Source organism: Meleagris gallopavo, chromosome 1 (genome assembly GCF_905368555.1).
Source record: "Meleagris gallopavo chromosome 1, MGAL_WU_HG_1.1, whole genome shotgun sequence".
Taxonomy (NCBI): domain Eukaryota; kingdom Metazoa; phylum Chordata; class Aves; order Galliformes; family Phasianidae; genus Meleagris; species Meleagris gallopavo.
The window spans coordinates 11,834,389-11,848,575 of record NC_139404.1 but is presented as its reverse complement, the minus strand read 5'-3'; the positions used below and the strand labels follow the sequence as shown (position 1 = coordinate 11,848,575).

The 14,187-nt window shown below is 38.4% G+C and overlaps 1 protein-coding gene across 11 annotated transcripts in view; it reads right to left on the bottom strand.

Moving 5' to 3' along the window:
* MAGI2 (membrane associated guanylate kinase, WW and PDZ domain containing 2) overlaps window positions 1–14,187 on the bottom strand; it is a 710,219-nt gene that overhangs the window by 227,265 nt on the left and 468,767 nt on the right. For all 11 annotated transcript variants that reach the window (XM_085216633.1, XM_085216640.1, XM_085216656.1 and 8 more), the window contains one exon: window positions 3,255–3,334. In XM_085216633.1, the coding sequence (XP_085072759.1) occupies window positions 3,255–3,334 (80 nt within the window). The remainder of the gene's footprint in view (window positions 1–3,254; window positions 3,335–14,187) is intronic.

The following is a 14,187-nucleotide window of genomic DNA, read 5'->3' as shown; positions in this document are numbered from 1 at the left end:
TCATTTAAGCTCATTTCCATATTAGACTACACTTTATTGCCTTATAGGACTTGTACTTCTTTTCCATATTCTTTCCCAAAGAACAGACTCTGTTAGTAGACCATTCACACGACATAGCTGTAAGAATGCACATCTGAGGAGTCTGCTATGTGCTATAATTTTATGTAAAATGTAGCAACCAGGGAATCTGGCTTACAGCGTGCAGAACTACATTTATCTGCAGACAAATACTGGTCAACCATTCTACGATTCTATGATTTTTCATGTGAAAAAATTTAAAAGAAGTATTCCAACCAGACAAATCCAATTTTTTAAATCTTATTTTCAGGACAGAAAAAAATAAAGTCAAGACTTTCTGAAAAATACCAGAAATGTGTAAAATATTCCAGTTTGTATTGCCAGCCATTTCTCTTTCCTGCTGTTACAAAATTCAAGCACCATACAAACAAGGAAAGAGGCAGTTCTTGCTTCAAAGAACTGCCATCTAAGTAGATCTGATGGAGAAAAAGTCAAAGTAATTTGCTGAAACTCACTCAGAAGGTCATGACAGAGACAGAAATAAAAATCAGCCCTTAAAACCTCCTGACCTACAAAGGGGGTAAGAGCAGTGTCTGTCATTAAAGGAAAACAGAAGGAGTTCACAGCGTGAAGGCAGAGAAAGCTCAACTTGGTAGAGCTTGTCAGTCTCTTGGAAAAGATGTCAAATTTTCTTCCAAGAGGAAGGATGTGCTGGAAGGTTAGTTCAGACTTTCAAATAGAAGTGAGCAAGCACTGAGATTTGCACGTATGGAATGCTGGGATATGTGGAAAATTAGTTTTCGGCAAAAGAACACTGAAGAGCTGAAAGTAGAGGAGAGGAGATGCTTGGAGCAGAGGGGGTCTTCAGTACTGTTAGACCAAAACATCAGGAGGACTCAAATATTAAACACTGCTCAGACTTTGTCAGGGGTGGAGATGGTGTGCTGGTGGCAGAATGAAGAAGGATTTGGCAGGATTTGCACAGAAAGAGAATATGAAAGTTGGGTTGTTTAGATGAAAACCTGATGGCAGGATCTGATAGATGATAAGAGCATAATAGTATATCTCAGGGAATCAATACAAGTTTCAAATGTTGCAAAAGAAATGTCGATGAAAACACAAGCTATGCAGATAGCGATATGGAAGGACGTTACGTATCATTTCCTATCTCAGCATGTTCTAAATTTTTGTATCTCTTAGTAAAAATGTGCCATAATAAATCATGAAATGTAACAGAAAAGATGTTTGATATAAATAAGATAACCAAGTTGTAGCTTAAATGTGTTACTCCTTGATCTGACATTAAATCTAATTGAAAATTCCATACCCCTGTGTGCTGTAACAAGCACCATGGCGGAGGACCTCAGAGCAAGGTATAGTCATTTTAAGGCATTTTTAAGAGATTTTCTTCTGCAGGTATTAGACATTAAAAAAAAAAAAAAAAAGCAAACAACAAAACACCAGAAAACCACAGCAACAATTTTTGAGCAACTGAAGAACCTTAGGAAAAGAGGATGACATTGCAAGAACAACCTCTATAAGAGTACAAGACCTCTTCCTACTCTTTTAAGCTTCACTTCAAGTACTTTGCATTAATGAGGTGAGTAACTTTAAAGTACAGCATGACCCAGAACACTATCCTCATTCAATAATCTAGTAGTCAAATATTTGTAAGATAATGTTGTTTCTTTAATGCATTGATCTTCATTTAAAATTATATCAAACACTGCTATTTTTTAATATTTCAGTATTTTTTGTGATCTCAATATAACAGTTATAAGAAAGAAAAAGAAAAAGCAACACACATTCACTCCAAGTAATATGGTATGTTACTTTATAGATATAGCTAGATTTTTCTCCTGGTTTTTCTGTGAGTATTCCTTCATATATGTAATTAGAGAGATCTATAATACAGAATTCCTGTGCCCTTGTTTTGTTTCAGTAACACTTTTCAGTACAGAATTTACTCCAGGGACTACTGTTGTAAGTGCTGGAATAAGCATCACAAAATCATTCAGACATATAATTTCTGATGTCAGAAGAGAACGTCAGAATTACTGCTGAAATAAGGAAGGGATTTTTAGAATAAAGCAACCTTTCAAAAAAGAAGTCGTCTGCAAAAATGGAACAGTTTATATCAAATCATTACCCCTAAATTTCACACAACCAGCAACTCTTCAGTGACACTTTATCAGCCCAAAATTGCACTGAGTTTTCTTTCAATTAATAATATCTACATTAAACAATGTAATCATTTTAAAAAATTTAAAATAAATCAGACGCAGTACATGAAAGCCTATCAGTCAGTTTAAAATACTAAAATGCTTTGAGATAATGTAAATAGCATGCATGCATCTAATTCTCTATATCTCATAATAGCAAAACAAGAAGCATTCTTTAGAAATCATTCCTTCTTAACTGGCTCATTTAATTAACACTGAAGTATTAAACAGTAAAACAAAACTCCTCAGAAAAAGATCCACCACTGTGCATATTTAATTTGGCTTTATTAAATGATTCTGATTCCTGAAACTTTACTAGAGGAAAAATAAAAATCATACTGAGTGCATAAGCAGTAGTTTGAGGAGATGTGTATTCCATCTCTCTTGTAGAGTTAGTCGATATACAACTCATCTCTCCTGCATTTCAGCCGCAGCTCCTCTAAGCATCCCCATGCTATTTACACTGATAAATTTAAAAGCCTTAACAACGCAGTACCCCCAAATGCAGTCACAAACTCGGACAGACACAGATCTATTTTCTCCCTCCCACACGGTGCTTTATCAGACGCTATTTTGTTTAAATTGGCTACTAAACAGCATAGCACTGTACCTTTAAATACAAATCAAACAATATTCATATTCCCACGGTGCTGCTAGCTTCCCTTATGCATTGAATCGCCTGTAGATTAAAAGCTCAGAATCTGAAAAGGGATTCTGTTCTGCAGACCAAAGTTCTCCGTAGGAGATGAGGGAGAGGGTCAGTCCCGGAGTCACACACACACAACAGGCAGAAAACACACTTGTGATCCTCAGCTTTGGATAGCATCAGAAAGGGGAATAAAAAGCAGAAACACATGGCACACTGAGAATTGGTATCACTTATGGCTTGTAACCAAAGCAGCAATTAAACACCTTTCATCATTCCCCCAAATGCCTGATTTTTGTAAGAACTGAGAGAGACACACACACAAAGGCAAATCCCCTCTGAGCAGCAACGAAAACTTAATAACCTACCATTTTCTTTGCACTCTTCTGGAGGTTTAGCCTTTTTCGCAAGTCGTGGATCCAGCCATGATGTTGTCTTTGTGTTATGGCTGAAAAGAAAAGAGATCACTCTGAGCAGACACATACTGAAAGGAATCAAGTTTATTCCTTAAGAAAAAAAGGTTAGTCCAACAAAATTGCAATCGATACACTTAATTTGCTTACTGGTTCTAAGTAGCCCTGAAGGAGGTGTAAGAGTAATTGTGCAAGGCAGCTGTAAATTTGGCAACCTCAGCTCCCTGTCCTCAAAGCAGCTATTTTTATTAAAATCAACTAGAATGTTGCCAAGTTAACCTCATTGAAAATGCAGAACTCATCCAGAGCAAAAGGAATTTATTACAAATACAGTGTTCTCCCGTTGAACGAGTGCAGGCAGCAGGATTCTGTACCATTCTCATAGTTTTCGGATAGAATTATTTTCATCTTAAACCTGTCCTTTTCATAAAAGCAGGTTTCTTATTTCTCACCAGCAGCACTGGCAAGGCATAGCGAAAGTAATGCAAATTACAGCATGTTCCTGCAAAGACTATGTTTCCGGACAGAGTGATTAATGATACTTTGTTTAACAAACCTTTATCTCTTCATAGATAATCCTTCTATCAAGATAAAAAAGATATGCACAAGCTGAATGAATCATGTGGCTTCTTTCTATACTCTGAATAGATCTTTGAGGAATCAGCCATGAAATAGCACTGAACTGATGCAAACTGTTTTCTAAGAGATTATTTTGTCAAATGAATTGACACTTAACACACCTAATGAGACTTACACCAAGATTTTTTCAATGTATACCTTTACCATAAGCATTTGAATTTTGGAACAATTTTTTTTTTTTTTAAAGTATGTTAAAGAAGGAAGGCTATAAAACAGAAAAGGATGTGATCATTACTCCTTTATGTTTTGAGATGCCTTTCTTACAATACCATCATTCATAGTCCATTCTAACCCATGTTTTATTTATATGATACACCCTAGGAGGATGCTTGTTCCGTACATTTTATATAGTACTGAATTATTTAGGTTATTATTAATTTGCTATGTCATTGTAAAGTATACTTAAGACTTGTCTTATAAACATTAGCATAAGGTGTAGAAAAACAGGAGACCAGGCAAAAAAACGGCTTAGGATGCAACGGTTAATTGGTGAGTTGCTGACTGATACAGTCCACGTGGTCCAAACAGCACTGGTTCCCCCGGGGAAAAAATAAATGCATAGTACCAGCCCTTTCTTACACCTTAACTCACTGTTTAAGCCATGGCAGGTAACTTTTCCTCTGTCTTGATTTCTCCATCTCTGAAAACAGTGATAGTACTTACTGCTCAGCATTGTTGTCACAATATTAAGTCTTCCTACACACTTTGGATGAAAAAAAAAAGGAGATGAGCATCATGTATGGTTAAAATGGCAAACAAAATGAAAATTGAGGCATTTAAATTCCTATTTTAAGCACATCCTAGTCTAAAACACCATTTGTGACAGGTGAGGAGGAAAAATGAAATCTTCACCTATTTTAGGAACATGGCTGCATCTGCAGAATATGAAGAACAACAAACTAAAGGTAAAGCGAGTTTGAAACCATGCCATCAGCCTGTGCTTGATTTCAAATGTAAGTAAGATGCTTTCTCTGAAGATTTGGCTGCCTGTGGTCTCCTGTAGGGTGTCTTTTTATACCGCAGTCACTGCCTAGCTGCGGCTTCTGCAGACATACTTGAGCTAGCTTTAAATTAACCAGTGGAGCTACCGGCAGTGACGCTGTTGCAGCAGCGTGGAGCTCAGCGTGGGCTGCTCTCAGCTCCTTGGGTGCAGCCAGCAGCATACTGAGCTCCATGCTACTACGGCTGCCTCGTTAGCAGTGCCAGTGCTAGGCACTAGCTTGGGCTATCGGTACAAGCTGCAGTGGCAACTCTGGAGTATGGACATGTCTGTGCAATCGCCACTGACTCCCAGCTATCAATTCTGAATGACTGCAGGGACCCCCACTGGTTGCAGGGATTCACAGATAGTTTCCTACAGCTCTGAAAGAGCAAAATATATACGACTACACTTAGGAATTTTTGCTGTGATATAGGATGCATCTCAAAGCACTTTAGAAAGGAAATAAAAACCATCACTCCTATTTTAAAGATGGGAAACTGGAGTCACAGAGACAGCAAGCAATTGTCCGTAACCACCAAAGGACCCAGTGGCAGAACCAGTGCTAATGGTCAACTCTGTTGTAAGCTGGCTGGCTGGTGCTTGCCTCATAAGACTGCACAAGAGCAGAACAGACCAGTTCACCAGCCCTGAAAATATCCCTGTGACATTTCTAGAATAGGCCTGAAATGAGTTTCCAGGCTTCTGCAAAGACAGGTGCCAAGCTGAAAATAAGCCCAATTCATTGTTATTGTTTAAACGTGTGAATTACTTGAATTACATCCTTTGAGGGTTTTGTTGAAACCAAAAGCAACAACAAGCGAACAGACATGCTTCCCTTCAGTGTAAATGTGGCTTTCATAAAGCCAAGAGGACTACTGCCTTCCAGTTTTGTCCACTGTGCCCATTCCATGCAAAACTAAAACTAAATAAAAAAGTCAAAAGTTTTTCCAGCAGAATGATCCTTCAGTCTGCAGCAGCATTTCAGAAAGTGAAGACGGTATCTCATCTAGATGAGGTCTTACAACACCCAATCTCCTCTTCTACTTTCTGTCTCTCAAAAGTTTAAATTATCCACAAGAACTTTTATCTAAAGCAAGCACAAGGACCAAAGTACCTTTTGAAAATCACCCCTCTGCTTCTTATTCATCTCTATGCTTGCTCCCTTGCTCCGCACCTGCTCTATCATTCATACAGAAATTCATGGAATCACTTGCAATATACAGGCTTCAAGTACTTCCAGACAGGTGCTCCAGCATATGGTAGAAGTCCTTTTCCTTTTCTGAAGATCAACTCTATCTGAAAGAATGCAGAACTAACAATAGGACAAGGGGGAATGGCCTTAAGTTGCACTGGGGAGGTTCATATTGGATATTAGGAAAAATTTCTTCTCGGAAAGAGTGGTGAGGTATTGTAACAGGCTGCCCAAGGACATGGAATCACTGTCTCTGGAGGTGTTCGAGAAGAGCGCAGATACGGCACTGAGGGACATGGCATACTGGGCATGGTGGGGATGCACTGATGGTTGGACTAGATGATCTTAGTGCTCCTTTCCAACCGTAATGATTCTATGATTCTATTCTATGATTCTATGAACTCCATTTTCTAACATCTCTACAAAACCACCTTAGAGGTAACTGTTTGGATCACCTTAGCAACCAGGTACCCAGCGCACTTACACTCCTACACTGAGTAAACACTTGACTACCACTATGCTTCTCTCTGTAAAAGAAGAAAATAAGTGCTTCTGCTTTACAGCACTGTGGTTGCCTCTGTATGTCTACTTCTCTCTTACTGAGGAGCTACATATAACAGGGTCCTCTCCCAATCTCCCTTGTGCCAGCTTTTAAGTTTCAGACTTTGGAAAGATACTTCTCTTTCCATATGCCATACTGTTGCTCAGATTAATCTGAAGCCCTGTCCTTGGAGACATTCAAGGTAAGACTGGACCAGACTCTGTGCAACCTAATCTAGCTGTAGATGTCTCTGTTCATTGCAGGCGGGTTGAACTAGATGACCTTTGAAGAGATCTCTTCCAATTCACATGATCCTATGATTGTACTCTATTATAACCTCCTGTTTTATGTCTTCCAGAAAGGACTAAAACTGAGATTAGTCAACAGCACAGACACAAAAGAGGCAGTTTGTTCTCCACACAGATAGAACAAACTGAAAATGAGAGGAAGAATGAGGGCTTGGTAGTGCTAGCTGTCTGAATGTCCCAAGGCAGGTTGTAGGGACAACTCATGGAAGATGTCAACTCCTCTGAGTCCTAGTGTTCTGCCTGTTCCATATTCAGCTCTGCAATGGATTAGAATATGTAGAAGCTACAGAGAGACAACATTTAGCTCATATAGCTCATTTAAAAGAAGCCCTGGTAGGAAAGTTTTAACAATGGTAAGAAGACAGAAAGAACAGTAAAATGGTCAAATTAATACCAATGGCAAAAGTAACTCTGACACATATCCGCTGCAAAAACTATGAACATTTTAATGTGTCTTAAACACTAAAAATCCTGGAAAATGCATAGAGGATAAGCTGTCCTGCCTCACCACCATATCTAACCATGTGTGCACTTCAAGGAGTCCTGCAGGTAGGCCAGGAGAAGGGAATGAGGGTTTGCAGATTAGTTATGAATGAGTTGTGGAATAACAGAGGCGGTTGTGGAACAAATGCACAAACATCCAGAGCAGTTGTCACTGGATGAATGAGCATGAAGCGATGCAACAAAAGCATCCTGTGAGAAATACAGCTGTGGCTTCACCAGCATTTTCCTCTGGCCACTGTTTCATTACTCAGCAATAACCATACCTCATAACTAATGGGCAGATTTATAAAGGCTATACTTACACAATTTCCATGATATTGATTAATAGCTACAATGACTGAACTAATACATGGTTGCTGACAAACCAACCAGGTATGCCTCAGAATGTCTTAAAATCAGCAGCAACCTTCTAATTCTAGAAACCTTGAAAGCAGTGAATGAAAAATCTCTTTGGTTCTGCCGAATAGAGGTGGAGCATGAGAATAGCAGAACATTTGCAAATTCAGTCTGATTTATTAACTGCTGTACAAAATATAAACAATTTTAGACCTGAGGTTTATTGCAGTGTTGAAAAATAATGTCAAAATAAATTCCACCAGAAATGATTACTATTTGACTATACTAGCCAAAAGTCAATATACTAACTACTGAAAGTTAACTTAAATCCTCTTTACCAAGCACTTACACTTGCCAGAAACAGCTTATTGCAGTGTCCCACCATATCAATTAGAATAAGCTATAAACTTACGTGAAAAAAAACACAAAACATTTTTCAGCTGCTTTAAATGGAGTGAAAGAAGCGCAGAATACTTCTCAGAAACTCTGACTCAACCTCCATTTCCTCTCTTCGTAGCTCTGCTTTCAGTACTTTGCAGCCTGTTCATAACCAGTTTCCCATTATCACTAGAGCTTGGTGCCAGCACCAAAGACTCTCTAGAAATTCAGTGGATATTTGTCCATACTTTCAGGTATTAAGAAAACCAATACTTGGAGTGTGGCTCTTCTTCCTTAACAATGTTAAGGAATGTTAAGGAATCTTAACTAACTTATTATTATTTGTCATGAAGTATATTATTTTACTTAAGATTTTTAATATGATAGATTGGTGTTAGCAATCTGCCAGTTTAAAGCACATAGACAGATGAAGTTTTTTGTGGTAACAAAGCTCTCAGAAAATCTCTTGAAACATTTCTGAAGGGAATACAGAAAGCACTTACTGACAGCAATAGCTTTAATGTCTTCTGAAAACACTGCAGATCTATTCTAAATTGTGACTCTTGCAAGGTATGTAATTTGCACGTTATTGTGAAAGGCATTTCAAAATGGGTATTTACCAATGTGCTGCTTCAGTGTATTCGGGGACAGCACATATGGGTTTGTTTGGGTTTTTACTGTAAAAGCACAACATTCAAGATGGTCCTCAATAGAACAGCTTGAGCAAAGGAGAGTATATGAGACAGAGAGAAACCAGGTGCACTATAGGCCACCTGACTTTCATATTAAAATGCTTACTCCTTTCCCTTGTTTGTATACCTCAGATTTGACTATCTGCAGAGCTTTGGAGAAACTGATTTTCAAGCAATTTACATGTAGGGGGACAGACAAAAAAACTGAGCAGTAAAATCACCATTTTGCAATTCATCCTTTGTGGGTTACTTCCCAAACTTCTTGCATAAATGTAGGGAGAGATGCGGAAGGGACTCCACTTCTGGCTATGATGAGAATGAGAGAAGATATGACTGCACTCTGTGTTGCACATCACACTGTTGGTTTGTGTTAGGTGTGCCTGGAATATGAGGTCCTTAAGAGGTACAAGTTTGAGGATGCCCATTTTGTGCATCCCTGAGGGCCCTGGGCAGTAGTAAGCACTTATGTACTTGTGCCAAATACAGTGGTGGTGCCTCTAGGCATCTGTAGGAGCAGAAGATGCTTATGTAAGATTTTTGAAGGAATATATAAATGCTTAAGGTCTCCTACAGTCATTTCTGCTGCTTAAAGCACTCTCTTTGAATCAGGCATCTAAATTGTGACCAAGAATGGACTTCATTTCACGTGACTGCCATCTAGAAACTACACAGCTAACTTTGTAGGATTCTTCTGTACTCAAAGTAGAGGCTCCTATACAGAATAATTTATCTTACTTGTTTTAGGGTGGGATTAGGGACCTAAATGTATGCTCTTAATACCGTGTTTGTCTCTATGGTGTCTTTCAAGTGGTCTCCAGCTGCCATTCTGTAACGGCATTGGGTCTGTATCCTGTCTGCCAGGTCCATATATATAACTTGGGCTATTACTATACTTTTACAGTAGTGCTTTGACTCAGATCAGGATTCAAGTGAATATCTTAATTTACACTGAGCAAACTTCCTTCATTTGAATCTGAACCAGATGACACACAGCAAGAGCTCACCTAGTGCACTTCAGCCATTCACAGGAATGCAGTGCAGGGCACCTGGAAAGAGACAGTGAATGCAGATGTTGGGCCATCAGCACCAAGAGTTTCACCCTGCAGTCTGCTGATATTGCTAAAGTAGATACAGATATGATTTAGTTCAGAAGGAATCCAAACAGGTTTTAACTCTAATCTGATGCCATGGACTGAATCCCTGTCAGAGTTTGAAGTCAATTGTTTGTACTCCCGGAGATAACTATTTTTAGTTTCATGTGAAAATATTTCAGTTCATATTTCGGTATTTCAGTATTCTGACACGTGAACCAAATCACAGTGAGGGAGACAATCGCACTTCCTTCAAAAGTGTACTCCTGACAAACACTGACACGCTCCTGTATTGTACCCTTGAATATCCTAGGGGATTTCTACTAATAAAAGCACCTATTTTGGGGTAAATGAATTTCACCCTTTGCCTTTGGTGAATCAGACTGGAGATAATTACCTCTCATCACTGACCACAAGAAGAGTCTTGGTAAGTGGTTTATACTGATACCTAATGCTGGAAAGCAAGCTAGGTGAATGGAGTCCACTAGTTCATTTAAAGGAAAGAAGGTGAAAGAATATAATACCACTACAGATATCAGAAGAAAGGTGTTAAAAGAGGAACTCTGCAGAGCAGCAGAGACATTTGGGGAAAAGACAAGAAATTAAAGAGTGAGGAAAGACAACAGGAGTTGAGCTGACAGTTTGGCCTGGATGTCAGCATAGATTAAGAAGCGGTTGAGAGTTAAGGAATATTTAGCACTGGTACACATTAAGAATGTCTTTAGAACATCAAAATATAAAAGAATAAAAAAATAAGTATTTACAAAGTTTCTATCAGTTCCAGTCCCTCACTCCAAAGTAATTTGTCACAAGACAAGGAACTGGTTGCAGGAGAAAGAAACTGCAAGTGATCTTTTCTGGTTCCAGTCCCACTGTGCATCATGCTGAAAGACAAAGACTGGGAGAAGTGACAGTTATGCCTAACTGAAACAGACAGATTCAACACAACGTGTAGAGATGGAAAAAGCATCATGGACATCTACGATCAAATTCACATGAAGCTGATGATTAAGAATAATCTAGATGATACAGTCATACTGATACTTGTTTCTTGAAGAAGAGCACATTAAAACAGCATGTGGAAAACATCCTTGGAAAGCCACCTTAATTGCCCATTAATTAAAGTTGCAGAAATAACTGCAAAACTGAGGTACGGCAAATCTCAGTATTACACACTGGTATGCTGATGATGTAACACAGTTGCAAAAGACCCAAATTAGCTCGTAAGAGACGGACAGTTGCTGCAGGATATGGGAGTAATCTTGAGCAGATACTTCTAGCATATTCTGTTATGAAAGATAAAGGTGATCAAATTCAGTGATGTGGCTATGCTTAACTAATATACTTTGCTTTTTGATGGTGAACTGATGAGCAAGCAGGAAGAGTTGAATAAACAATGATTCCTCAGGTAAGCAAGATGCTAGGATAAACATGCTATTCCTGCCAGTCAAAAGACTTTCCTACCTTAAAACTTAGAAATACTGATCCCATTGAAGTCAGCTGCAATATTCTTAGAAACAAACTGGGTCAGATTTTTACTTTTCTAGTCTGTAGCTGTACATCTCTTCAGGTAACATCTGAAATAGCACCAGCTATATTCAAAACATTAATGGCTGTTTTTTACTGAGAAGAGGAGAGTCCTTGGCAGAGACCTATTTTATGGGTGTTTTGTAGTCTTTTACGACACTCTCATGAAAAGTACTTCTAACTGAAAAAAGATACTGCAGCGGGTCCAAAAAGCAATGCTGATTGTAAGATCAGGGAAGGAGGTGTTAATGGGGGAAGAGACTTCATATATGTGAGATGCACAGGAAAGCATTTTCTTAAACTTCACATGTCCAAATTCTCCTAAAAATGATCACCGCAGTTCAAAGATGATCTCTTATTGATGTATTACAGAGGTTTAAGTTTATTCTAGACTTTTCTTCACTAATAAAACAACCAATAATGTTGTATTAGCAAAGAAGTGCTTTGAACAGAGTAAGTTAAATTGATTTTGTTATGGGTTATGCAATGTCCTTGAGACTATTCATTAAGGCTTAACTGTAGCTCAGCTTGATGACCGGTAGCTCTTCCTGGCTTAATGTCTTGCACTCTGCAACCCTTCCAGAGAGCTCAGTTTCCTAGGTGGAGAGGGCTGCAGAGAGAGGCAAAATCAATCCTGCCTTTTAGAAATAAGTACCATAAAAACCATGACAGACCATTTTTACAGGATGGTCTATGATGTAATGGTGGAAGCGATGTAGTATGGGAGTTGAGTGAGTACTGGATTTAAGACTGACTGCCTATTACAGTAGATGCACCAAGATATTTGCTTCTTTTACATTCCCTTCAGCACTGCACTGGGCAACACAGCAAACATCGAATGCCTGAGACCCATCAGAGCCAATGTCTGCTGACTTTGCAAGGACAACACAAAGCTCCTCTCTCTAGTACGTGGATTGAGAGCTGTTGGCAAGGTGAAGTCTGAAGGCTATGGGGAATTTCAGCCTTTCCTTAACCCCAGGAGAGGGAAAAACTAAAAATCAGCTACAATTTAAACAGCACCAAAATAAGTCACACTCATCATCTCTATTGAAAGTAGGGAAGAAGGATTAGAACTGGATTCTTTTTTGGTGATATTCTAATTTATATACAGTATTTTAATTATTGCATGTTCTCATTAGCATACGTTCCAAATGAAAGTAAATGTTGGAGGTCAACTCCTATTCATGTGGTATGTACTTGTATTTAAAAATCTGATTCCATACGTAAGGGAGGCTGGAAGCAACCCAAGCAATGTACTTCAGTAGCTCTTCCTGAAAAACAGTGGTAAGTATTATGCAGTGGGCAGGGACGATCTTCCTGTTCTGTCTGTGAATGCTAATAAAGGTAAACATAGGGTCATGCACCTATGTCAAAAAAAGGGAAAGAAATGAAGAAACAAACTGAGTCATACTCTAAAATGCAACATCCTCTGAATTATCCAGTTAATCTGGTGTTTGATTTTTTCTTTTAGAGCTTAAAGCAGAGGAAATTCCTTCCAGTGTGCTTTACAAAATGCTAACTGGGCCATTAATGATTAACAAATAAATAATACCGCCTACAGTTATCTTTCTTCTCCTGAAGACACTCCCTCTCTGTAAATCTGCCACGTTCTTCTGATGGGAGTGCTAATAAATGAAATCAGATGCAAATTTTAAGTATTAGTTTGAAGCGAGTGAATGAAATGAATGAATGAATGAATGAATTTAAGACCCCTGAGTATACCTGTGACAATCTGGAACTTGAGATAGCTTACAGCCTGAAGTCCTTGGGGTTCAAAGCCACAATTCAGAAGAGCCTCAAATAAAGTAATAAAAGATGCTGCCTAGTATGACTTTTTTACACCCATCATGATGTACACTTTAAAAATGTTTGGTTTTCATCTATTATTTAATAATCTTTACTACTGTTCGGGGAGATGTTAGACAAATAGGTTTTTGTTGTCTTTTTATCTTTCCGTTTTTTTGAGAAAGCAAATGGAGTCTCTTTATGCCATTAACCAAAGTGACTTCTAAACAAAGAGGCAATTTAACAGCATTCCCTCGGCATTACATTCCAACTTAACCCTGTGAAGACTGTGTAGTGCGAAAACCCAGATGATCAAATAACTGTTACTTTACTGGGATTCCAGTAAACAATTCGGTAGTTTTACAGACATGAAATACCACATTTTTTTGCAATAACATTATTCAAGAATATAATTCCAGCAGTAAAGAGTCCTTTTAACAGGCTTTCTACCCAGCTTGTACCTCTGATTGATTTCTTTATTTTACATAACATTCGTTCCATCAGTGGAAGTGAATGATGTGCGCTGTCAAAATGGTAGTGTAAACCAGAGCTTTTTCAGGATAGGAAGTAAACTGTAACATCAAAGGAATATGAGGAGTGGAATGACTGCTGCATAGAGTGGCTGGGTTATTTTCATTCACTGCATTTTTTAGAAACTACTTATTTATTTTCTATTAAATGGCCTGCTTCAGTATTCACAGCTGGGTGTGTTAGTGATTGCACCCCAAACCTCATCTCTCAAACATAACAGGTTTTTGTTACATCAAGTAAAACAAAAGTACCATATAATTCAGTCTGCTCACTGTTCTCTATCAGAGCATTCAATATATGCAGAAAAATTCTATATGGTGGTTTGTTAAGAAAGAAACAAAGGTTTAAGCTTACCCTGAAGTCATCCTAATTCTTCTCTGCT